The sequence below is a fragment of the Rhinolophus sinicus genome, linkage group LG03 (genome assembly GCF_036562045.2).
Source record: "Rhinolophus sinicus isolate RSC01 linkage group LG03, ASM3656204v1, whole genome shotgun sequence".
In the NCBI taxonomy this organism is placed as follows: domain Eukaryota; kingdom Metazoa; phylum Chordata; class Mammalia; order Chiroptera; family Rhinolophidae; genus Rhinolophus; species Rhinolophus sinicus.
In genome coordinates this window covers 29,172,952-29,199,544 of record NC_133753.1, presented here as the reverse complement: position 1 = coordinate 29,199,544, position 26,593 = coordinate 29,172,952, and the positions used below count along the sequence as shown (strand labels likewise).

General features: G+C 44.9%; 1 protein-coding gene across 2 annotated transcripts in view; it reads right to left on the bottom strand.

The window, feature by feature from the left end:
- Positions 1-1,295: 1,295 nt before the first annotated feature.
- Positions 1,296-26,593, bottom strand: part of ZFYVE26 (zinc finger FYVE-type containing 26) — a 60,792-nt gene continuing 35,494 nt past the window's right edge. The window contains exons 28-42 of one of the 2 annotated variants that reach the window (XM_019733560.2): positions 25,057-25,229; positions 23,861-23,997; positions 21,897-21,928; positions 21,095-21,231; positions 19,591-19,811; positions 16,258-16,405; positions 15,783-15,992; positions 15,078-15,296; positions 11,009-11,206; positions 10,112-10,311; positions 8,597-8,738; positions 8,244-8,303; positions 6,342-6,524; positions 5,692-5,736; positions 1,296-3,372 (exon numbers count right to left, since the gene is read on the bottom strand). In XM_019733560.2, the coding sequence (XP_019589119.2) occupies positions 3,169-3,372; positions 5,692-5,736; positions 6,342-6,524; positions 8,244-8,303; positions 8,597-8,738; positions 10,112-10,311; positions 11,009-11,206; positions 15,078-15,296; positions 15,783-15,992; positions 16,258-16,405; positions 19,591-19,811; positions 21,095-21,231; positions 21,897-21,928; positions 23,861-23,997; positions 25,057-25,229 (2,309 nt within the window). In that variant the 3' untranslated portion in view covers positions 1,296-3,168. Of the gene's footprint in view, positions 3,373-5,691; positions 5,737-6,341; positions 6,525-8,243; positions 8,304-8,596; positions 8,810-10,111; positions 10,312-11,008; positions 11,207-15,077; positions 15,297-15,782; positions 15,993-16,257; positions 16,406-19,590; positions 19,812-21,094; positions 21,232-21,896; positions 21,929-23,860; positions 23,998-25,056; positions 25,230-26,593 lie in introns of those variants that run through there. The other variant, XM_074327310.1, reaches the window with a different exon arrangement.

Here is a 26,593-nt window from a genome sequence, read left to right as displayed (position 1 = left end):
TGAAGAGTTTAATACCATTTGATATGCTTTGCTTAAGCTCCAGCCAAAGATACCTGGTAACTTTGGAGTGTCTCAGGCTTCTGAACAGTCAGGTCTTTTATCCTAGATTTAGACTGGGTGTTCCCATTTTCTTTGTTGTGATACATCTTTGTGCCATGTCTACACTAAGTGGTTTTCTGGTATACTTTCATCACTAGCTTTTATTTTTTTTATTAGTTTCAGGTGCACAAGACAAAGCAATACTTAGACATCTATCATTTATATCCCTCACACTATGTGAACCCCCCGGCCCCCATCCACTATCCCTCTGACATCGCACAGAGCCATTACATTTTAGCTTTTGTGTGTGTGTGTGTTGTGTGTTTTTAAAATGAGAAATTGAATGAGATCATGTTTCTGGGGAAAGGAGATGATTGCAGCAATGTTATTCTCCACAGCTCAAGTATCATACTGCAAACACATGCTGTCACAACACATGCTGGCAAGAAAACAACTTAAGCTAAGTCTGAGTCCTACCTTCCCCAAAGACCCTACACTTGGTTTCAAAGATTCACAATTTGGTTGATATTAAAAAGACATACAGAATTTAAAAAATGACAAACAGCTTTAAAAAAAATTTCAGAGTACCATTTCTCATTCTTTGGATTGGCAAAGACTTACGAAGTTTGATAACCATTGAGATAAGGGTACGAGCAAGCAGGCACTGTCCTACACTGCTGGTGGGACATCTACTTGCTGTGACCTTGGAAGGCAACTGGCAATATTTACCAAATGCACATCTCCTCTGACCCAGGGTATTCTGGACAACATAATGCATTGTAACATAATTTGTAGTGGCAAATGATGGGCAACAACCTAACATGTCCATCAACAGAGACTGGTTAAATAAATATGGCATCTCTTCACCAGGAAATACTTTAGTCATTACTGCTGTTTATGCATAACATAGCTCTGGAACTACACATTAGAAACTGGTGACACTGGTGGTCTCTGGGAGGGGGCTGGGCAGAGGGGAGAGGGATGGGAGGGACTTTTCTCTTACCTTTTGTATCTGATGCTTGTATCACTGGTCTCCACCTACTACCCCAACTGAAGCAAAAGAAGTCTTCTGGTGGTAGCAAAGACACTAACAGTTTGTAACATATAGGAAACTTGAGATAAAGTCATTAGTTATGATGGGACTCATTCAGAGAAGGCCACCGGATCTTTCTTTTTCTCTCCATACAGAACACGAGGCAAAAAGGAAGGGAAGGGTAAGAGCAAGACAGCACAAAGGACTCAAGAAGGCAAGAAACTAGTAGGGCAGAGACTTTATTGTGGCCACTTATAGTAAAACATTCAACCCTTCAACATGTTTATTAGTTTTTCTTTTTCTTCTTTTTTTTGGTGGAGACCACAGCATGATGCTCAAAAGCCTTTAGCCTCATCGTATGTCAGTCTAGTCAATGGTTGCCTATTTTATAGCTCAACTAGTTAAAAAGTCAGGAAAATCTAGTTTGACATCCCAAATTAAGGGCTGCAAGATTTGCAAACCATTCTTATAAAGTGCTTATGTTCAGTGCAAAAAGGGCAGATTCAGAAAGGCAAGCAGATGCCAGCAGAATGACATTTCCTTGGAAACAGATATATTTTATGACTTAAAGAAGGAAAAGCCACTTGTCAAACTTCCCCCAAAAGAGATCTAGTATTTTCTTTGCAGTCTTTCCACTCTCTAAGAGGACCAACACTTTGAATCTTACAGATGCCTGTAAGACTTGTTTATTTTACTATCAAAAAACCTGGCTCAGAAGGAAATCCACAGGGTTCTAAGCACCAGAGATACCGACTTCGGCTTGTAGTTCCTGTTTGTTTCAGCAGCAAATGTAAGATCAACAGACTGAGCTCTGGCTGTTGGGAGGCTCAGAGCCGCAGAGCTTTGCTTAGGCCCCTCATTTGGAAATCCAAGTGGCTGAGCATGACAGACCTTCTCTAAACATTGTCACATCTCTGGTGGGAAGACAAGCCAGTGCATATTAAAGGAGCACTTCATCTAGTTTCATCAACTGGATGGGACCTAGTCATTGTCCCCTTGTCTCACTCTTGTCTGCAGGTCTACTTCCAAAGCGGACCCTTGGCTACCTCTGCTAAGACAAGAAGTGCACTGCCTTCTCCCTGACCCTGGGTCTCTATATCCATCCATTGGTCCTGAAGAGAAGCAGGAGAGAAGAGGAAGTGGTTTCCTAACCAACTTAAAGGGCATGAATAGGACTGTAATACAAATAGGCACTGTCTAGCCACTCATTCTAGGATCCTGGCTACCATTTCTCTCCCTAGACTCTCAAAGAGAGAGCCACATTCTGTCACTTTGCAGCAGGGATATTCATAAAAGCCAGCGCTGTCCTCTGCACTTGTAAGCAACCCTCTTGCATTCCTGTTTGGAGACACTTGCCTTTGTCTCTCCACTGGATGAATTCAATGGTGCCCCTCCAGCCTGTGGCTGGGGTTCCAGACCCAATCACTTGTATGTGCAGCTGCAGCTTTCAGAGGCCAGCACCACAGGACCTTCTGCTCAGACTACCATCCAAAGACTCACGGTAAGTCCTGTGCTTGTGAGAGGAGACGCTGGGAGCAGTTTTATTTGACAGGTAGCCCTTGCCCCAAAGCCATCTCTGAATTTTGGAAGGGAAGAAAGGGAAAAGAGGCAATCCTTTTGGTGCTGCTCTGTAATTCTCTGTAAAACCCGTGTAGTCACGATGAGCTACTGGAACGTCTCCCCACAGAGGGGACTGTGTACAAACAGGTTTGACGCGGGTTAAGAACCAAAACGCAGGGAAGGTTTTTTAGACTGGCAGAAGTCTAAAATACAGTGCCTCTTTTCAGTGGGAGAAGAGTTTCATTTGTTCAGAAATGCTTGTGTGTAAACATGAGCGCACAGGCACGTGCACTCACACTCACTCACTCTGAGGTAGAAAGAACCGGCCAGCTCCAGATACACACAGATTCCACAACTTTACAGAAACCTGGCACTTGTGTGAAAGGTCCCATTCCTTGCCCAAGATGGTAAGTAGGCTCCAATCGAGCTCTTTCCGACCTGGGCAGAGCCGGGGAAGTCTCACTGCACAGGCGGAAAGAGGTGGAGGGCATCTCCATCACGCCTGGCTCACAGTTCGCAGGCCCGGCTGTCCCTGGTTACTTCCTGGAGCCCGAGCTGTGGGCACCCCGGGTGTGGCTTGTCAGAAGCCACTGGGTGCAGATGTCTTGCACTACAGCGTCCCCGCTGCTCTCGGCGGCCTGCTGCACCTGCTGGACGAGGGCCGTGGCCCGTGAGTGTTCTTGCTTCACGGCAATCAGGTAGGCAGACCGTAGTTTGCAACATGTCAGGTAGGCCTGAACCTGGAATGGGTATGAGACACAGCGGAGGGGAAACATCACCGATGAACCACCAGCAAACTCGCAGCGCTGCGTCAGAGCTCAGGGGGCTATCACTTCTCACCACCAAATCAATCACTGGGTTCTTGCCTGTTATTACATTATAGCAACTCTTTAAATATTCTGGACGCTAGGCTATTACACTGGGTTATTCTATAGGGTAAGAAGTTACCACAAAGAAGATAAGAATTTCACAGAGAATAAGGCAAGCAGGAGAGCAGTCTGGCCTCCCTCCATTCCCCTGGAGGCCCTCCTCCTCTTTCTCCAGCTTCCTCCTGGCTTCACTGTCCGCAAGTTGTGATTTTAGTTATTTGGGTGATGATTGGATTGATGTCTGTCTCCTTGACTAGACTTTAAGCTCCACGAAGGCAGGAATAGTGTCTGCTTTTTCTATTACCCTTGTATTCCTGGTGCCTCGCACAGGGCCTGTTCAGTAAGTATGCATCCAGTGAATGAATGAATGCATGCATGAATGAGCCATTACCCCTGTCCCCTACAATGGGCGCACAGATGCCACTTCTTGATTTTCCTGTTTTCAACCTGCTGAATTTAAAATCTTTTAACAGGAACTTTGGGGAAGAAAACATATACACATAATTAGAAAAGGTCTAAGTTCTGTTGTTTAGTTGAGGTGGCTCAGTTTTGTGTATGGGGGTGTCTCTCCTACCCTCTGGACACCCTTCATCTCAAGAATCCCCAGCTTGATGGAGACGAGAACCCCATCCTTCCCTGGTTGGGAACCCTGATTGGCCAGGGTTCCAGGCCAGCCAACAGGAAGGCCCTTATAAGCTGCCTCAGAGCTTCCTCTAGCAGCTGCCTTTCTGCTGTGACAGTCCCTCCTCGTGGTTGGAGGGGACTCCTCTCTTTATGTTTCAATGCTCCATATTCTTTTTTGTTTTGGTCCCTATGGTCTTTGTTTCCTTAGCTCAATTACAGATAATCTCGGACAGCTGGAAGATGCCTGGCATCTTCTGAGCTCATTAAAGTGATCAAGTCCTCCTGTTTGGGTATTAGCTCTCACCCCGCGCTTCAGCTCCACTTAGCACCTATGTGTGTTAAATACATAACACAAGCTGGCAGGTAGCATTCCTACCAAGAGAAGGAGGGCATTTTGCCAGAAAGGCTGGAATGGATGCTGAATGAAGCTGGTTTTTGGCAAGATTTTGTGGCCTGAGATCACTTAACTACAGCTGCTGCAAGAAAAAAGAAAACCCATAAAAGTAATAACAACTGTTTAGATTTTAGTGCACGTCTTTTCCAGGGACAAAGCCTCTGTCCCGTTGAGTGGGAGGCTCACTGAAGGCTTGGAAAAGGACCATAGTCCAGGAATCAGGGAACCTGGGTGTCTGGCCTGGCTGTCAGGTTCTCACTTTGATTCTAGAAAAGTAATTCTCCACATTTCAGGACGTCAGAATTCCATCCTTTCCATAGGATCTCATCAGGATGTTGCAGAAATAAATGAAGCAACGTTAAGAACATGTTCTCTCTAACCTCAAATAAAAAAAATGCCCTGAAAATCTACTTCATGGATTAGCAATATTGGCATGGGAGCAGCTCTGTGGTTGTGTAAGAATCCGTTTGCCTGACACTCGTTTTGTTATGGAGCGACTCAGCTTCTGGGTCATGGCACGGCGAATGGCCAGCGCAGCATGGCTGGGTTTCTCCAGGCCTGTCCTATGGGCCTTCTTCTGGATGGCAGGTGGGCCAGTCTTGTGGTTAGCCAGAAAGAGGAGCAACCAGGAATACTTTCATTCTGGCTGGCAGTCTGTGCAAAGGCAACGTGAAGCGAAGGTTCACCAATTTCTTACTAAACAGGAAGAGCTCACAGGCTGCAGGAAAAAAGCCTGTTCTAGAGAATGAGCACCGTAGGCATTTGTTGCCCAAGGGTTGGGTGGGGTTTTTTCTTACTATAGAGGGTACTTTTCTCCCTCTAGAATAAAGAAATGCCTGCCCACTCTGAGAACCCCATTCAGTCACCTGCAGACAGAAGTGAGGGATTTCCTAGGACTCTGCGAGAAGACTTCCCTAGAGAATGGAGAGTTAAGATCAGCCTAGGACATGTTTGACTTGGGGATAAAGAAATGGGAAGGTAAAGGCTCCTGTGGGCAATAGTTACGTGCGCCCCATCTATTCCCTCCCTTCTGTACCCCTATCCGGTCCCAGCTCCACCAGTGGATAGCAAAGAGGCTCAGATACCGTGGAAGGGTACCGTCGTGGGGAGCAAGGGATAAAGATGAGAAGGCAACCTGGAGGTCACCAGGCTCCGGAGACAATTCTGCTTACCTTGTTGTCATCACTGTGTATCGCCTGGATCAGGCTCTCCAGCTCCTGTGCAGACAGAGACACAGCAGTCGTGAGAGGGAGAAGAGTCCCTGCCTGGGAGCTGGGCCCGATCCAGTTTCAGTCTGTTCTGACTCCAGCAGGGATGCCTGCCCAACCCTGCTTTTTAAACTCAACTCCTGCTATAAGAGCACCAAAGGGAACCCAATGGTAACACTAAGCTTAGGGACTGGAGAAAGAACTGCTCCCATGAGGCCTGTCCTTGGCCCTCACAAATGGATGTGGCTCTGTCACCCCCAAAGATGCCACTGGGGGACAATTTCATGGGCCACGTGCTTCAAAGGCCATCTGCAGTCCCACCTTGACCTTCTCTCCAGTCACAGGGAGAAGCTCATCTCTCTTGGTCATAGGCCTTCCAGGTGCAAAGAACATTAGAAACAGAGTGAGGGCCACGTTCTGGGTGTAGAGGTGGTCATCGTGAAGCTTCTTTCCAGAGAAGATTTGATCAGAGTGAGGCCATTATTACAAAGGGGTCAGAAAGATAAAGGGATCAGACAGAGTTTCAGGTACATTACGGTGAACAGAAAAATAAAGATGGGGATGTGAAGACACCGAAACAGAGGGAAGAGCCAAGAGGTAACGAGTGAGCGCACCTGGGGTGGAATTCTCTTAAATGCTTCCAAGCAGTTGAGGAGGATGGTGTCCCCGTCACTTTTGGCTGCCATGCCTGACTCACTGACACATTTGAGCAGCTGCCGGACCTCACTGTATTTCTCCCTTTCCACCAACTGCCGAGCAGCTCTACAGTAGGTTGCGGCAGCATCCAGCTGGAAATCCTAGAACAGAACATGGAATGATGGGCTTAGGGTGGCGGGGGCATTCACGGCGGGGAGGGAGGCAACATTCAAAAAGCTCCCACTGTGCTTGGTGTAGATAAGCCACATTTATTGTAGTCACAATAGAAAACGCACATGTAACAAATAAACAAAAAAGCAAGCAAAAAGTTCCTCTTGTGGAGTTAGGCAGACACTTAGGAAGCAACCATAAGAATCGTAACCTGAATATCTAAACTGGTGCATCTCACTTGGCTGCTGTGTCACTTTCTGAAAATTTTCTAATCAAATTCCCAAGACTAATTCATTCTCTAACAAGTCAAACTTTTTCTTGAGAAGTGGATGTTGGGGCTGGTATTTCCTGCCCTGGATACTTGGTGCTCTGCTAAGAGGTACCTTAGTTTTTAGAAATAGACCAATTCACCAAATACTGATTTGCTGGCAACTACCATGTAAACACTTTAAGTCTGGTCTTGGACAACCTTTGCCACAGGGTCTGGAAGGAGCTGCTGCTCTGCTTGACCATCAGAGGTATCTGTGTGTGGAGAGCTTTGTCCACCACTGAAAATGGGTGGAAGACATACATCTGATGGATTGTTCGTGAAGCCACTGATCCTTGAGACACCATAATGCTTAAGTGTAAGACCCTGCCTGCCCGGAGTGACGGTCTTCAAAGGGTGTGTGTGTAACTGTGTGGTGGGGGGTGGTCTGGAGAGACTGCTCCTCGTGGTTTCAGCACCCTTCTCCAGCCTCTGCTCCAGTGCCATAGCCACACCTGCATCCTCTTATCAAAGCAACAGAAAATGTACTCCTCGAGCCAGCTCAGGGCAGATGGAGGGTGGAGGGGTGGGCCTTGCTGCCAGGGGCCCCTCCTGCCCAACAGAAACCGCCTCCCCCCAGTTGGCCGCCTCCCCTAGTCACGCTCTCCTGTGAGGGTACGCAGAGGCTCTGCAGGGAAACAGTTGTGAGCAACTGTCCTAAACCTGGTTTCAGGTATTTACGTGATAGCTTTTGATGAATTGTCATCGGTTACTTGGCTTTTGGCAAAGTGGCCTGGAGTCTTGAATTTCACACAGTTGTGTAACAGCCACCTCTTTGATTTCATCCTTGAGGTACATGTAAGTCTGCTTTTCTTAGGATAAAAATGTTCTGAAGGGGCAGGCCCAGTGGCTCAGGCAGTTAGAGCTCCATGCTCCTAACCCTGAAGGCTGCCATTTTGATTCCCACATGGGCTAGTGGGCTCTCAACTACAAGGTTGCCAGTTCAATTCCTGGAATCCTGCAAGGGATGGTGGGCTCCGCCCCCTGCAATTAAGATTGAACAGGGCACCTTGAGCTGAGCTGCCGCTGAGCTCCCAGATGGCTCAGTTGGTTGGAGCGTGTCCTCTCAACCACAAGGTTGCCGGTTCGACTCCCCCAAGGGATGGTGTGCTCCCTGCAACTAGCAACGGCAACTGGACCTGGAGCTGAGCTGCACCCTCCACAACTAAGACTGAAAGGACAACAACTTGAAGCTGAATGGCACCCTCCACAACTAATCTTGAAAGGACAACAACTTGACTTGGAAAAAAGTCCTGGAAGTACACACTGTTCCCCAATAAAGTCCTGTTCCCCTTCCCCAATAAAATCTTTTTAAAAAATAATGTTCTGAATAATAATCTCTCACGGGACTGTGGTCAGGTGCTAAGGCCCTCAGCACAATCTAGAGCAATTCAAGTTGTACCTGCAGAACACGGAACGCAATTCCAAAACCATCTTCTACATTTTTCCCTCCAAGCATGACCTGAAAAGGAGAGGGAAAAGTGCGTAGTGAAGCAATAATTAATGGAGTAGCCCCTTAACTAAAAATGAGGGTCCCCATCTATTCAACAAATATTTGTTGAAACTTTAAGTGCCAGGCACTAGGGATAGAAGGGTTATCAAAATGGACTTGCTCTCCAGCCTTCTGTGGCTGACATTCTAGTGGGCGGGCAGCCATCAAACAAACAACTGAAATAATAACTAGATGATTACAACTGTGGTAAGGGTTCTGAAAGAGAAGAGCAGCCTGCCGGAGGTCTGAAACATCATACATACCTTGCAGGCAACATCCATTTTCATGTGGTTGTTTCCAAACAGGGTTGGCAGAGGCAAGGTGGTGATCTGCGAGGTCCCAGCACTTTCACACCGATGTAAGAATCTAGTCACTTCCATCTGCAGCTGAAGTGTATTCATGTGCCTATGGTGACAGGAGACGCACGGTCTAACCTCATGAGGGGCTTCAGGAATGACAGGACTAGGGCCGGGTGACTGAGGAATCATAATAAGATGGCAATGGAAAAGGCAGAAGAAATGATGTGGAAAGAAAAGAGATCAAAATACCTACTGAGCAGTTATGACAAGGCAAAAACGGGTGGTTTAGTGCCCTGTATAGACTCATACTAGTTCAGGGCTTTGTGGAACCGGTTGAGATCCAGGCCTTGGATCACTTTTTACAGAGCACCTATGTGCTGCGAACAGGAGAGGTCAAGAGAGACATGCACCCTGCCCTCAGAGTTCATAGGCGGAGGAGAGGTGAGTAATGAACAAACACATACATATCTAGCCACGGGGTCTCTGACGGCAATAAAATGTTAGTGGTGGGGCATTTACTTTAGATGTTGTGCGCTAAGCAGAGGGAGCAGTGAGCATAAAGGCCGGGAGAAGGGAAAGACTTGGTGAAAGACTGTGACCGGCGCTCAGCAAGGAAGAGGAGAGTAGCTGGGAGATAAGGTGGAGACACCGGCAGGGGCCACATCACACAGGACCTCTTCTGTAAGGGATTCGGAGTTTAGTGTAATTGTAACATGTGATTCCAATCTCCCCCCACTCTGCTCTTCTCCTACTAGCTCCTCTGTAGGCTTTCCAACCTTGCACTAGACACTGTTGTGGAATAATCCCTTATTTATGTATTTATTGAGTGTTCAAAAAAACTTTTTCATTTTTCAATTACACTTGACAATCAACATTATTTTGTAGTAGTTTTAGGTGTATAGCCTAGTGGTTAGACATTTATATAATTCATGAAATGATCCACCTGACTAGTCTACTACCCATCTGGCACTATACAGTGTTTACAATATATTGACTATATTCCCTATGCTGTACTTTTACATCTCTGTGACTAAGTTGTAACTGCCAATTTGTACTTCTTAATCCCTTCACCTTTATTTTCACCCAGTCTCCCAACCCCCTTCCCATCTGGCAGCCATCAGTTTGTTCTCTGTATGAGTCTGTTTCTGTTTTGTTTGTTCGTTTATTCTGTTCTTTAGATTCCACATGTAAATGAGATCATATAGCATTTGTCTTTCTTCGTCTTATTTCTGACTTATTTCGCTCAGCATAATATCCTCTAGGTCCATCCATGTTGTCACAAATGATAAGGTTTCATTCTTTTTTATGGCCGAGTAATAAGGAAAAATTCCTTTCAGATGTGTGGTTCCCTGCCCCCTCCGCCCCCCTCTTCCCTGTCCCCTAAGGGTTTAGGGATGGGCAAGGGCAGCTTCATCACCAACAGACACTTAGTTCTAGCCTTTCTGCACCACCCTACTTCTTCCCTGAACCCCGAGCTACCTTGACACATCAGCTGCAGTCATCTTTTTTCGGAAGAAGGCAGTTTTCTTCCTTTTAGAGCTGCGGGACGTTTCCTGGAGGTAGGTCTTCAGGTGGTCTTTGGCCTTAAGCAGCCATGAGAGCTTCTCTCCCAGTTCCGTATATGTTTTTGCTTTGTGACTGAAGAACCGAATACAGGTCATGGCAGCCCGGACTTGGTCCTAGAAGAGAAAAACCAGTTTAGGTCAAAGGAGGTCAGGGATATCGGAGGGTGGGTGTGTGAGGGGAATTCTGATCTGATTCCCACCCACGAGCAGGGTTGCCAGCACCCATTCACATCACCAGCTTTAGTGCTACTTTGTATCAGACACCCCCAGGCCCAATAGATCCTACAGTGAACTGACAGGCTGAGCTCCTGGGTAGGACATTATTCTACCACAGAAGAGATCTTAGAAAGGATACTTGTTATTCTCTGTTCCACCTGCCTTCCCTCTTATTTGGCACTGAATACGTTAATTCCATTTCTCTGTGATTTAGTACTGGCAACCCTCAGACAGACTGGAAGAAATTTGTTCCCTCTCCCTTCACGCATCTTTTCTAAAAACGCCTATTTCTCCATCATTCCTTATGAATTTTGCATTCATGACTCATGTTTATCTTGAAACTACCACCTACCCCTTTACCTTTACATGTCTTGAATTCTGAAGAATGCCATTATGGACAAGATTACTGTCTGCCTCTTTAGGATGAGGCTGGAGATCCTAATATTCCTTAACAATGCTAGATAGCATCACGGATTTGCTCTAGCATTAGCCACATAGCAAGGCCAGGGGAAGAATGACAAGTCTTTGTCTCCTCATCTTATACATGGTAGGGCGTCAGCGACAGAGACAGAAGGCAGGCTGGGGCTGCTCTTACCTTCATAAACTGCTGCAGCTCATACAGAATGTGGTAGTAGTTCTTCTTCTGTAAATGTTGGCAGGCAGCAAGCAGGTACTCTCCCCAGCTCTCCAAGCTTGGATCGATGGATTCTAGCAAGTTTTCCAAAACGTGTAGCTTTCCACTTTTATAGCTTGGCTGGAAAATGCCTTCTATGAAGACTTCTGGAGGACTCTCCTAGAGCAGGATAAAGCAGAAAGTCAGAAGTCTTGAGCCTGGGTCTCACACTGTCTGGGATCCAGTCTGAATTTCCTTCAGCATCCTCCTAGAGAGGTGCTTCTTAACCTTTTGTGTGTCACAGGTGCCTTTGAAAATCCCATTCTCGTGACTGTTCCACTCTCTCCTTCCCTTTACAGAAAGATCGTTGGCAGTTATCTACGCTCATTGTTTCCTATTGATTTTTCTCTTGAACCCACTCTTATCTAGCTTTCACACCCACAACCCCATTGAAACTGTCCCTTAGGTCACCAATGATCTCTACAGCATTAAATCTAAAAGTTAATTCTTGGTTCTTGTTTTCCACCTGATTTATCAATAGCTTTTGATACAGCCAATGGCTTCCTCCTCCTTGAAATATTTTATTTGGCTCCAGGACGCCACCCTCTGCAGGTTTTCTTGTACTTCTCTAGCTATTGCTTTGCAATCCCCTTTGCTGATTCTCCTAGTCTCTCCAGGCCTTAGGAGGAACCTGTTCTCTCTTCTATCTATAATCACTCTCTTGGTGATTTCCTATAGACTCATTGCTTTAAATAGTATCTATTTGTTGACTATGCCTAAATCCCGATTTCTAGACTGATCATTCCTTCCAACTCCAGAACTGTATATCCAACTGCCTATCCAACATGTCCTCTCGGGTACCTAGTAAACCTGCTACATCTAAAACTGTGCTCATGATTGTTCCTACTAAATATGCTCTTTCTGCAGTCTTCCCATTCTCAGACGGCAATTTCATTCTTCTAGCTGTTCAGGTCAAAAACCGCAGTCACCTCTTTCTCCTTCACACCCCAACATCACGTTCATCAGCAAATTCTACTGGCTCTGCTATCAAAACACATACAGCACCTGTATGTCTGACCGCTTCTCACCGCCTTCACTGTACCACCCTGGCCCAAGCCATCATCACCATTTGCTTGGATACTGGCAGTAGCTTCCTCTCATGTCTCCCGTTTTTCCATTCCTGCCTCTTTTTTCCTAATGTCACCAATTCAACCGAGTAATTCTGTAAAACGTCACATTACTCCTCTGCTCAGAATCCTCCCATGGTTCTCCCCCTCACTCAGCACAAAGCCCAAGGCCTCACAATGCTTACCAGGCCGTCCCTGTATGATCTGGCCCGTTACCTCTCTGACCTCATCTGCTACTCCCTGTCCCCAGCTCACTTGGCTCTCGCCACCCTGAACTTTTGCACTCGCTCCTCTCTCTGCCTGGCCTGTGCTTTGTCCAGTTTCCGGGGTCACTACTGCCTCCTTCAGGCCTTTACTCCGATGTCATCTTCCCTGGGTCTCCTATTTAAAAGTGCACAAGCCACCCCTTCCCCCGACCCCACTTTATTTTTCTTATTATATTCACTACCTACGCTACATATTTTATTTACCTGGTTTATTGTATCTCTCCCTACTGTAACATAAGTTTTATGAGGGCAGGTATTTTTGTCTGTTTTTTTCACTGCTGTATCTTTAGTGTCTAGAATAGTCCTTGGCTATTTAATAAATATTTCTTAGATGAATGAATAAATGATAAACATTATGGAATTCCTTAGGAAAGTGCACACATATATTAATTCCCTTACTGCTGAAGCTCATCTGAGGTTCTGAGACCTTAAGTTATAAACCCCTATTCCATCGTCATAGGAAAGAAAACCATTTTGGCATTTAGTTTTAGATTAGGAGTAACTAATGGAGAGTAAAGGGTGGCTATAAACTCGTGATAGTAGAGCCATGCCAGCCTAGCACCACTGGGCACGAGCTGTTTAGGAGTGGAGAGGATCTGAGCTTTGAGAACATCCACAGTGGGCGGGCGCTCCTTTCCTGATCCTGGCTGTTCCTAACTGAGAACCCCAGACCTAACCTACATGTTGTAGGCCACACTTTAAGACGCAGGGGCATCAGCTCCATAGGAAAGGTGGCTTTCTTAAGACCTTCCATTTCATCCACTCAGCTATCCACTCACTCATTCATAACTAGCACTGGGTCAGGTGCTTGAAGCACAGATTAGTGAAATATAGGCCTTCTCAGTCCAGATGGGAAGACAAAACCGTACACAAATAGTTGCAATCCAGTGGGATAAATGCAGCAACAGACTATGTCCTAGGTATAATGGTGGCATACGGGTAGAGGTGATTAATGTTGCTTGCATGTTCTGTGAAAACTCAATAAAGGGTGTCTGAAAGGATACAAAGAGTTTTCCAAGAAAACAAGGAGGGGCAGGGCATTCTACGTAGGGAAAATAGCATGTGCAGACTCATGGAGGTAAGAAAGCACATTAGAAGTGGGAAATTTAAGTAATTTGATAAATCTGGAAGGTGGGGTATAAGTAGGATTTGTGGTGAAAATAAACTGGAAAAACAAAGGAGCCTGATCCTGGTGGATCCTGCATGCGTGCTGAGGCCTTTGGACTTCACGGGGAGCCTTTTAAAGAGGGAAATAGCAGGAATGATGAATGACATAAATAACACTTATTTATGTTCTAGAAAGCTCACTCTGGACTGCTAGGTAAAGGGGTGAAAGCATAGGGAATACACTAGAAACACAACATATTCCATGCTCTAGGCATTGTCATAGTTTTCATAATTTTTTTTTTCTTTTTCCTTTTTTCTCTGTTGCTCCCTACCTGCTTGAGAATTAAGGCAAGATATTTCAGTTGAAGTGTAATTGTGATTACAGGAGACAAAAAGAAGGCTTCTATTCTAGCTCTGACAAATGTAAAACAGGGGTAATGCTGTCATCAGCTTATAAGATAAGTAAGTAAGCAGCTTAACTTTCTAGACCAGTCATTAGTTAGAATTCCATTCTCAATTTGTGCTTGGGAGAAGCAGGTTTACCTCAAAACTCATTTGGAAACTGAGGAAAAGTAAAAGTTAGCAATTAAACTCCCAATAATATAACTTTCACATTATCCTTGAGACATGGTGAGTAGCTAAGGCACAATTAGTAGCTAAGGCAGCAGTGAAAACATTTCCCTTTCACTGTCCTGTGTGGCTATGATTATTGTGACATTGTGAACTATTGATTTCACTTGCAGCAATCCTACAAGATAGGTCTATTTGCAAACTTTCATTGGCTTCCATTTTGAATTAGGGCGGCAGACTGAAATTAAAGTATACCTTGAGATCTTTTAATTTTATGTGAAATTTGGTACAAATCAGCCAATTCCTTATAAAGTTTTCATGTAACAGTCAGATAAAAAAGGGAATACCAAAGGGTCATGATGAAACAGAGTCCTGACGTCGCCTAACAACAGCTCCAAAGAAATAATGCACTTGAGTAGTGACTTTGCCTCCTGTGGGAGGAGGGCTGAGGACGTGAGAGGGTAAAAAAGGAGAGCACACTCTCCTTCCATGAGCTATCTGGAGACCAAATACAGGATTTGTACCATGGGTGCTTCCTGGGCCTTGTGGTAAGAACTCCGAACGGACGAACAGTTGGGTCAGCAACAGGACCCAGTCCCAGGGTAGGTGGGAGGAATGTGGAAGCAGAGACAGGCTAAGCAATTTGCCCCAGGTCAACTCACTTATATGAAACATCTTATTCCAGAGATCATGCTCTCAGCTACTACTTGATTCTGCTATATGTTTTGGGAAAAGCGATGAAATCTGTTATTGTCAGTCAGAAGGTAATTTGAGATCCAGGGTAAAGACTTGTTGCACACTCATCAAATAATGATTTGTGTAGACAGAATTTTCCATTTGACCTGGCTCTGCCAGAGGTGATCTCACAGCTCCACACTGGGTTACGTTTCAGGGCGTCATCACCCCCCTGAGAGCTGAGTGGGCCACCCTCGGTGGTCAAAGCAGGTGGTGCCCTTAGAGAGCTATGTCTGTGGGGCCCACCTTGTGGAGGAGATGCAGCAGGGCTTCCCGCAGGCAGCTGTGCCTCACATAGAAGCTGATGAGGGCCAGGTTGGTGCTATAGTTATGCAGGTAGAAGAGGCATTCTTGGTAGTAGGTGTTGTTCATGATCTTCCCTTCAGGAATCACCGCCAGAGAGAGGCTCTGGGTCCGAAGGGCAGCTTCCAGTTCCTTCAAGGTGGCCAAATAATCATCATCTTGCTGACAGGAAAGGAGAGAATGGGAAGGAAAAATGGAACTCAGTATGTTCTTTGAAACTACTGTTTTCAAAGAATATTTAACAATGTAGAAAAATGCTCAGAATATAGTTTTAAGTGTAGAAAAACAGGCAGGATAGAAAACTCTATATATTATAATACTGTATAACACCAATTTCATTCAAAAACATAACAGAACATTCTCTAAAATCTAAACACTATGTAAGTCTGGGTACGAGATTATATGTGATTTTTTTTTCATTTAAAAAACAGTTTTCTACAGTTTGTTTAAAAAAATTGACTGTATCACTTATCTAACCATATATAGTTATTTATCTAACTATATGTGATGGAAAGAACAAAATCCAGTCTTGGCAGCTCTGAGCCTGGACGGCCACTGTCAGCTGAGTGGAAGCTAATCCTTTCCACAGGTCATTACTGCTCCTAGGCCCCCCACCCTGAGCTGACCCTCTGCCTGCTGTGCTCTTACCAAGGATAGGAGTGGCTTCACCATGGACTCGAGATACTCAACCACATCCTGTACCAGTCTTGAGCCATGACTCAGCTGGTTGAGGTCAAAAGGAGGCTTCAGACAGCGACTGAACTTCTCCCGTGCAGCAGTGAGGTTCCCAGCTTTGAGGCAGGCCATGCCCCAAGCATGCCACGCACCACTGGTATCAAGCCCAGTCTTTGTGGAGACCTGGAGGAAAAACCGCTCCTTTTAGTGAGAGGTCCCTACATCAAGGCCTGAGAGTCCCCAGGACCTATTCTATTCCCTTGTTGCCAATCATCTCCCCCCGCCCCCACCACTCACATTTGCCATTGCTCCCACACGGGCAAACTGGTCATGCCCTAGACACTTCCCAATGGCCAAGGACAAATGAGAGATGACAACACCTGTTTGCAAGGCCAGGCAAAGGCAACTCATTACAGTGGGGTGGAAGTCAGCTTTTTCTTTGTCTCACCTCAACGCCCAGTTGGTAGTACTCAGCTTCCAAAAGCTGGTTCCTTAGCCTGGTGACTGCAGCTGGCTGCAAGATCTGATCCAGAGATGGCACGTGGCGATAGGCAGCAGCAACTAAAATATTCAGCACATCTACCTTGCTGATGTAGCTGCAGGGAGGAAAAGGGCAGGGCAATGAGGCGCAACAGTCTTACTAAGAATAGTTGATGCTTAAAGGTTTTCTATTTCATTTCCAAAGTGAAATGTGATAATGAGAATTGAGAGGTACACAGACACTATGAGAGAAGGCTCTGGAGTCTGACGCTCTGAATCCCGATGCCATCACTTAGCAGTTCTAGGATCTCTGGCAAGTTACTTAACCTTTCTTTGCCTCAATGTACTCATCTGTAAAATGAATATAAAAGGAAATAACCCAAATTAAAGGGCTTAGGATAGTGTCTGGAACTTTGTAGGTACTCATTAAATGTTAGATATTAATATGCAGAACAGAGACACTCAGGTCTTCTATTGGAGGCAAAGCCTCTAGTTGAATGTTGAAGGCTCACAAGTTACCCGTCTACTTTTTGGTGCTTTTGAACCCTGCTTGCCTGGGGGAGAGCTCGTATTGATGGCCTGCACTTCTGGTCAGTGAAGAGGTCACATCACCCCCATTCCCTGCAGGTGCTGCTGTGCAGGGGCATCCTGGTCCCTCACTTAGATTCTAGCCTCCTGGACTTGACATCTTTGCCCTGGGCTAAGGGTGGACTCTCATTACAGCCTACTAGGACTGCCACCTTTCATCTATTCTTGACACCTGATGATTGCAAAAACCTCATAATGGCAGAGGGCCCAGAGAGCTGGATCATTCTGCCTAGTGCTGCCTGAAACAGGCCTCCACTCAAGGTTCTTAAGTCTTAGATCATAATTCTAGCAAAAACCTCTGTGGGTCCTGACTTGTCCACTGATGTCCCTGAAAAGGGATTCAGTATATCGGTGATTCTCAAGCTAGTGGGGATGGGGTAGGAGAGTATAGTGTGTAAAAGCACATTCGGTATAATTACGTATTGTACATTTGTAATAGATGGTGTGAGCCTTGTTTTTAAACATTTACTTACTTACTTATTTAAATGTCTATCAGAAGGAGGTATGAGATAAAAACAGTAGAAAAATACTCTACAAAGTGGGAGTGCAAATACACACGAGAGATGAATCCACTGCCATCAGCAAACAGGCACAAACGTCGGGATTCTCCAGAGTGGGTGTATCTGAATCCGGGGTGGGGAAGAAAGAGTGTGTGATTTGAAGCCACTGCTAAAACCCAAGGCACCTGGGGTGGGTGAGAATCCTACTGAAGAAAGGACTCCCTTCATTTCTGCTGCCTCAGCCTAAAGCAGGTAGTTCCTCCATCTAAGAGGTCTGACAATTAAGTTTGCGAATGTGTTGCAATGATGTTGCTAACCTTTTTTTTGATGTCAGAGGGATTATTCATTATGAATTTGTACCAACTGGACAAACAGTTAACCAAGTTTACTGTTTGGAAGTGCTGAAAAGCTGTGTGAAAAAGTTAGCTGACTTGAATTTTTCACCAACAATTCATGGCTCTTGCATCACAACGATACACCAGCTCACATGGCACTGTCTGTGAGGGAGTTTTTAGCCAGTAAACAAATAACTGTATTGGAACACCCTCCCTACTCACCTGACCTGGCCCCCGGTGACTTCTTTCTTTACCCAAAGATAAATGAAATAATGAAATATTGAAAAGAAGACATTTTGATGACATTCAAGGACATCAAGGATAATACGATGACATGACAGCTCTGATGGCCATTCCAGAAAAAGAGTTCCAAAATCGCTTTGAAGGGCCGCCTAGGTGCTGGCATTGGTGCATAGCTTCCCAAGGGGAGTACTTTGAAGGTGACCACAGTGATATTCAGCAATGAGGGATGTAGCATTTTTTCTAGGATGAGTTTGCGAACTTAATTGTCCGACCGCATATATTTGAAGGAAGCGTAGGGTTTGATGTTAAATTTGTTCTACCCACCCCTCCAATCTCAGTGTCTTTTTCTTTTAATAAAACTTTATCTCATTTACATTACTGAAATTTGACATATTTTTATTTTTGCCTTAAATTGTACCTTCTGCTAAATGGAGGGGTTTCTGTTCTTTTCTCCTCATCTTCTCCATTTCTGGAAAATTGGTAGGTTTCTGGCTCTTTTCATGGTTGTTTTAAAAACTTTACTTAACATACGCTACATCTATTTCTTCATTTATAAACTTGAAATATGATGTAGACTCTGATGTTGCCTCTTGATAAAACTCCTTTATATTTCCTTCCATTTTCTGTCCTACCACCTTCTGTCTTTCTCAACCTTCTGGTTTTTGTTAATAAAAATAAGAAAAGTAACATTTTTGGAGTCTACAGGCTCAGTTCATAGCCCTTTACATGGATGTTCTCATTTTATCCTCGTAACAGCCCCATGAGATAAGTATTAATATTATTCATGTTTTACAGTGGAGGAAACTGAGGTCCAGAGTAGTTAACAGAGTTGGCCAAGGTTACAGAGCTAGGACGTGGTAAAGGTGAGATTCACTGCACTCTCTGCTATCTGATGAGTCTCTAGGCAAGTACACTGAGCAAGTGCCTGAGCTACTTACACTTCAAAGAAAATTACGGTCTCTACACCCAAATCTGGCTAGGACTGAGTGCTGGGAGCACAAGTGAGTCACACATCTGGGTGGATAAGCTAGGAATTGGGAGTTTTCATTGTTAAGTTAATGAACGGAGGCAGAGCAAGTTGTGCAGGGACCTGAAGCCTAACCATATCTTTTCTAAAGATACTTCTACTTTATGACTCAGATGCCTACCTGTGACACAGGGATACGCCAGTCTCCAACATAATTTATAGAGCTGTTACCCAGAACTCCCTGAGGCCACAGTCTGAATTTGGTCAAGCTTGGGGTCGAGTTTTGGTCAAGGCTAAGCACTGGACATTCAGGGAAGACACTTCTTTAAAAATCAGAAAGTTTTACAGAGATGAAAGGTGCTCCCTTAAATTGATTTTAATTACAGATTAACCAGAGTCTTTACTTTCTTTCTGACTGGGTGTAGCTAGAGAACACTATGCTTTGAGGACCCACTTAGGGAAAAAGAAGGATACAGGCTGTCAAAGGAATGTGAGGAAGACCACTTGTGATCTGGTAACAGCATTACAGTAACTTCAAACTGAGATTCAAACATTTCAGTGTATCTTATCAGCGAGGACGGTGAGGTGAAAACTCACAGTGGGGTCAGAAAAAGAAGCTGGATAGAAATGACTGCCATGGACCAGATCAGAGGCTCATTCCCATTTACCTGTCACAAAGAGCCAGGTCCTGGCTCTGGCCGGCCTTGACAAACATCATCTTGGCACTGAAGAGCAGCTGCTTCATGATGTCTGTGAGCAGCCCTGCATCCACCTCTGGGTTGCTGAGGCCCTGGGACAGCCTGCAGCAGTGTTCAATCAGCTGGTGGCCACAGGCGGTGCTGTCGCGATGCAGACTAAGGATGGCAATACACAGGGAGGCGCTGGGGGCCTGGCCGGGGGGAGGAAGAGAGAAACACATTGTGAGCTCATGCAGTGGGATGGCAAGAATTATTCTTCCTACTTCACAAAGCTTGGAAAACACTGGAGGAAGGAGCCAAAATTCCACAGCAAAGCAGAAGTGGAACTAAGCAAGTTTCAGATGCTCCAAGTAGCACTGTCAAAGCCCTGGCAGCTAGGTTTTGTCACCTTGCTAGGATGAGGGCAACTGTGTTCATGTGCTGCCTACTTCTTGTCTGCTTCTTGTGGATGTCCACAAAGCCCTCCTTTTTCCAGTCTACTGTCCCACTAACACAGGTCCTCCTTGTCGCTGGCTTGGACTATGACAGTCACCTTGCTTGACTGACCACCTGGAGACATCTCTGCTTCAAGCCACTGGATACACTGCTGCTAAATTAATATTCCAATAGCACATTCCAAAACCTTTCATGGTCCCGGATGCCTACCAAGTACACATTCCTTACTTTCGAATTCAGGTCCCTAAACATAAATAGCCCATTTCAATCCTACCTCATATGACCTCCCTGCTAACACCCTATCTCCCCAAATTAAAGCATTTCCAGTTCCCCATCACGTGCTACAATTTGACACTGTGCCTTTGCTCAGATGTTTTAGTTTTGCCCGCTTTGTTCTTCCCCTATCCACATTCCCCTCACAACACCCAAATTTCTGCTTGTCAAACTCCTACCACTCTTCCAAGGCTCATCTTAAATGCTACGTCCTCCACAAAGCCTCTCCTGATCTCCTCTTGTGCGTTTCCTAAGTTGCTCCTCATTTTCTGCCTTGCCGGGTTTATTTGTCTAAGCTCTTCTGTTATTACACTGTAAGCAAGTGAAGGCCAGGCTGTGCTCATCTATCTCTGCATTTCCTGCCATTCTACTAATACACATCATAAAGAAACTCAAATGGTCATTGACTTTTTCTTTAACCCCCCTCTCCCTCCCTCCCCCCTGCCGCCAACTCCCAGTCAAGCCGTTGTTCTCAGTCTATCAGTCTAGTTGTGGAGGACACAGCTCACTGGCCCATCCTGCTATGAGCCTTGCGCTCTACCCAGCTAAGTCGGTCCCTGGCTGTGGGCCGCTCACAGCAGCTCATGCCGGCTGCTCACAGCAGCCCAGCTCCAGGTCTAGCCCTTGTTCACAATCTTAGCTGTAGAGGGCACAGCTCACTGGCCCATGTGGGAATCGAACCGGTGAGCTGGGTGTTAGGAGCACGGTGCTCCAACCACCTGAGCTGCCCGGCCACCCCAAGGTCATTGAATTTTATTACTATTACCTGCTCATAGTAAAATTCATTCCGCACCAGCTCATTTTCCTCCTCATCCAGGTCTAAAATCCATTCCACCTCAGCTGCTTTGGGGACTTTCACCACAGCTGAGTATGGAGGGCTTTCATTCTTGGAGCTGTCCAGTGCTGAGAAGAGAAAGGCCATTCATGTGTCAGTCACTGGCCAGCAGTCCAGTCGTGCCTAGTCCAGTGAGCTGGTGTGCAGGCAGATCCTTGCTTGCTATCTGAGTGCTCTTTTTCTCTCCTTGGTCCTTTTTATTTCCTTTAGGAGGCCTCATTAAAGCAACTCAAACTTTCTTCCCCAGGGAAGACCTGGGATGAGTGTTAGTGTTTGTCATACAAACCTGAAAGGTACATGCTTCTCAAATGGAGGGCTGAGCCACTGGCTACTCTAAAACTAACCTGCTGTGGACGGATATAGGCCAAACTATTAATAGTGATTACCTAGGGGGAAGGAGTAGCATTGGGAGGTAGGATGATAGTGAAAGGGAACCTAGGGATAAAAATAAAATAAAAAATAGAATAGAATAGGATAAAATAATCTACTAAAAGTTGAGGACCAAAGTCCTTGGTTGCTGGCCTTCTCAATGGTGGAAGCTAATGGGCCAGTATGCTAGGTTAATTTGATGATAAACTTTAAGGGAAACAGCTTGATAGAAATGCCAAGAATTTTCTTTGGCCAACAAGTTAGACTGAATTGCCATGAAGGATATCAGTTGTAGCTGATGCTGAAGGAAATGCCAACTTGAGCATATAAACAAAGAGTCACAGGGAATGTGATTCAGCCTCACCTTCCGGTTGTCCTGGATGCACTTCCGGCACACTGGAAACAGAGAAAGAAAAAATGATGTGCCTGACTTTCTCCTCCTCTTGTGTTTTGAGCTTGGTGTGTATCACTGACATTTACTCTTTACCCGAGTGAGGTATCAGGGAATTATTCAAAACTTCACTTTCCCTCACTTGTCAATCAGTCACCATTTCATGTCCATCCCATCTCCTAAATACCTCTTTAAATGTTCCCATTTCTCTCTTCATCTTTGCCTCAGAGAGGACTCTAATCATTTACTGATAGAGCCTTTGCAATAGTTTCCCAACTGGTCTCCTTGATTCTATCAACTTATTCTGCACTTTATAGCTACAGCAAGCTTTCAAAAATGCAAATCTGATCACATTATGCTTCTGATTAAAATTGTTTGGTAGCTCCTCAGGGTAAAAATGTTCCACATTTGCAGTTTAGTAGACAAAGCCCCTTGTGAATGGACCTGGCTACTTCTTGAGACCACCCCTGCCACCATGACCTGTGCTCAACCCATACAAATTCTCCCCACTCTGCCACTGGCCATGGTCAACTTAAATTGGCACCACCAAGCACTAAGTCTTGGTGCCACAAGCTAGAGCCCAAGTCCTAAGTCCTAAGTAATACCCTACATGAGAAGCCTGCTGGTCAACCCCAACCCAAGCCTTTGTGCCATTGCCTAAGTCTTCCTGGCTCAGCTGCCAGCCTCTAAGTCCAAGGTACACCGGCTGGAACCTTAGTCCATCACCTACCTATTTACACTTCCTCAAATGACCCATACTTTCTCCTACACTTACCTTTGCAGTTGTTCCTCCCGCTTCTGGGCATGGTCTGTTTCCTCTTCTTTTCCTACTCACTTCTCATCCTCTAAGGCTCAGACCAGGTGCCATACCTCTAGGAAACCCTCCTGTCCTACTTATCCAATGACTTTGTGGTCTGTTTGTTGGCTGTCTCCCAACCAAAATGGGGGCTCCTTGAGAGCAAAGTGATTATTGCTGAGTGATTGCTGAATGAAAGAATCCCCATCGATACTAACTGCTCATGTCAAATCTCAGAAGTATAGTAGATGGGTAATTGCCCCGGCCCCACCCTGCGGGAGGCAGTGGTATGCCAGGGTCACAGAAACGATAGTATAAGCATGGCATGTCTTCCTTCCAATAAAATGATTGGTAAAATTCCAATCATCATGGTAATTTAGGACCAAAAAAATGTTCATTTTAAAACAAACACAAAAACGCTATATTATTGAGCAGAATGTAAAATCTATTTAAGTCTGTAAGTAAAACATGAAGAATTCAAAGTAATTTTGCTTTTGGATAGTTGTTTTGACTCATATGCTCTAAGAGTCTTAGTTTCACCCTCCTTTGCTGCTAGAAGTAGTGCGAAAAAATTGGGCAATAATGAGTCAGCACACATAGTCCTGATCTGTCTTGCCAGAGGTATGAGCAGTTTCTGAAATTTGTCACCGGTCGAACTGTGGGTAGGAAAGTATAGGATGGGTGGAAAGGCTCTTCTAATTGTGGATAACAAGCCAGGATGACAAGCTAGATTAGAGCTCATAAAAATGACGTCCAAACATCCAGTAGGTCTGAACATGTATCTGTGAGTTCGGCTGAGACCAACTGGAACAAGTGTGGCTGAAAAACAGGTGAGGACGTTAGCGAACTACAATCAATGACCTCAGTCAGTGAATGGGCTGAAGAACCAAACGTCCTGATCTCAGAGAGAACATCATGTAAGAGCCTTGAACTTGGCTTCCTCTTACCTCTGCTTCCTTTCTTAGAATTTTCTCTGACTAAGGTGAAACATTTTACTGCCGAGTTAATGGCATTTCTGTGTGAATGTTGTTAAAACTTTCTATAATTGTTCCAAATTGGAGATGCTATCCACATGCGTGTAAGGACCTGGGGGAGGGTGCAGTGTTCCGTACCAATCGCAGACCCGCTAGAAGACACTCACTCTTTGTTGAAGTAACTATAGCACTGGTCACACACACGAGTAGGGTTCTCTCTGCAGCCTTCCACAACCATTTTCTTAGTGGAGCAGGAACTGCACACTAGCCGGCCACAGCGGCGACAATGATGACGTCTGTTAAACTGAGGAGTGTCATCAGGAAGAGAAGGAAGAGGGAGGAAGAGAAGGTGACATTGTGGGAACTGTGAGTATAACTGTTAACCCATTTATCCTTGGTATTAGCCTCTGTGACGTATTAAGAATACCAGATGCTTGGCTCTTCACTGAGAAAGATTACACTAGTCCTTGCCTTGAAGAAGCTGAGATTAAAAGATATCTTTCAGCTGATGAGCAAAGGTGCCCACGTCGTGAGCAGTTTTATAATAGCTTCTGACAAGTTCTACCTGTCTGTGGAAGCCACATGTGAAGACACAGCAACACACAGTGGGGAAGAAGTGACTTTCTCAGCCAGTGTGGAACGGATTTCTACATGGTATTGATGATGATAAGAATGTGTTCTTTTTTCAAATATTTCAAAGTACAGCCTCATTTCATTATAAGAGATTGATAGACATACTACACTCTCTTACAGGTGAAGAGGAAACAGACACAGCAAAATTATATCATCATTGTTTTCATCAGCACTGAGCTAATATACTAGTCAGATACTGTGTTAAGTGTGGTAACATCTGCTATTGTAGTCAGTCCTTATAGCTCCATGAGCCAAATAATATATCATCCCTAGTTTACAAGTGAGCATCTGAGAGGGAAAAAGTTCATAGTCACATTGCTAATAAGAGGCAGAGCTGAGATTAGAACCCTAGTTCTCTGTCTCCAGAGCCAGCACAGATAGCCACTACCAGGTCACCCATCTTATTGCAAAAGACAGGGGAGCTAGGAACATGATCTCCTGATGTTTGGTGACCCCTCCTGATATATCAGTCTGCCTCTTTTTTTGCTTCTTCATGAGAATGGCAAAGATTTTAGAATCTTAGGCTACTTGAGGTCGTCTACCACCAGTCTGAATCCAGAAAATACATTCCGGTCAGGTCAAATTAAAACCCAAAGTCTTAGATTTGGTAGGTCTTCTGAAAATACCAATAACCTTTTGGGGACACGAAGTAACTATAAACTCAGGCTCGTGAACTTGAGTTTTCCTTTAATTTCTCCTGCAGATAAAGCTGGAGACTGACAATGCTTACCATGGTGAAGCGCTCCCTGCAGCATACCATGCAGATGCTCTCATTCTCATCTGGTACCCACTGGTGCCTGGCCGGGGGTGTCACAGGGGGCACAAACTCCAGCGGGGGCTGACTCTGTGGGAAACTTCTCTCCCTTGGACTGGGGGAATGTACAGTGGAGACACCTGGGAGTCCTAGCCAGAAGTCAGAGTAAAAGGTGATCAGTAATTCAGCTCATAAGTGAGGAAAGAATGAGAGAATTAGAACTTCACCATTTTACAAACCCCTACTGAAATAATAGATCCAGTTAATGAACATTAATGGCTGACTGCATCAGAAAAAGGGAGACAACTGGACATTGTGTGTCTCCTGATGGGAGGCACACAACTACCTCTCAGATATACTTACCAAAAAATATTAGGCCTGAATCAAATCAAACTATTAGATCTATTTGCTGGTATACTGGAAATATAGGGGTTGGAAACCCAGGGGAGCTGTCAGCAAAATCCAGTTTGGGGGACACTCTACAGGACAAATGACCTTGTTTCCTCCACAAATAAAAAAGAGGTAGAGGGGGAGAAAAGAGGTAGGGAGCCAACTGATTAAAAGAGATTTAAGAGATATTTCAGCCAAAAGTCATGTGTGGACATTATTTAGATCTTGAGTCTAGAAAAACCAATCCTAAAAAAAAAATATGAGTAAACTGGGGAAATATGAATGGTGACTGGATAGTTGATAATAATAAGGAATCATTCATTTGTTTGTAGGTATGATAATGATGTTATGGTTTTGTTTTAGAAATATCTTTACCTTTTAGAAACATATACTGATGTATTTATAAATGAAACGATGTGCTATCTGGGATTTGCTTCAAAATAATCCAGTAGAAGGACCAGGATATAGATGAAACAAGAATAGTCATCATGCGATGATACGAGGTGTGGTCATACAATATGGTGAATGTTTAGATGAAAAATTTATTACAGTAAAAGACACATTGCCATTAATCTCCCTCAAAATACTCCCTCTCGCTTTAAACACATTTATCCCATCATTCTTGCCACTTTCTGAAGCAGTTCTGGAAGTCCTCTTTGGTGAGTGTCTTTAGTTGTGCTGTTGTGGCTGCCTCGATGTCCTGAAGTGATTCAGAACGTTTACCTTTCATGGTCATTTTGACTTTGAAGGAGACAGAAGTCACACAGTGCCAATCCAGTGAATAAGGTGGATGGGGACACACCGTAACGTTTTTATTTGACAGAAATTACTGTACCAGAAGTGATGTGTGACATGAAGCCTTTCTGTTGCAATAAAAAATATGGTGAATGCTGCTGCCAAGTGCCATCCAAGGGAAAGGCAGGGATCTTCAATATGGGAAGCAGCACATCCAACCTTAGTAACAGTGTGTGACAAGTTTCAGCTTGCTTGGTGCAGTCAGTTGGACGTGAGCTACGGTTGAGAGATGTGTTTTGAAGTGTGCTGTAAATCATCCTCCACCATGACAACACTCCGTGTCACATATCGCTTCTGGTATATGGCAATGTCTGTCAAATACAAACAT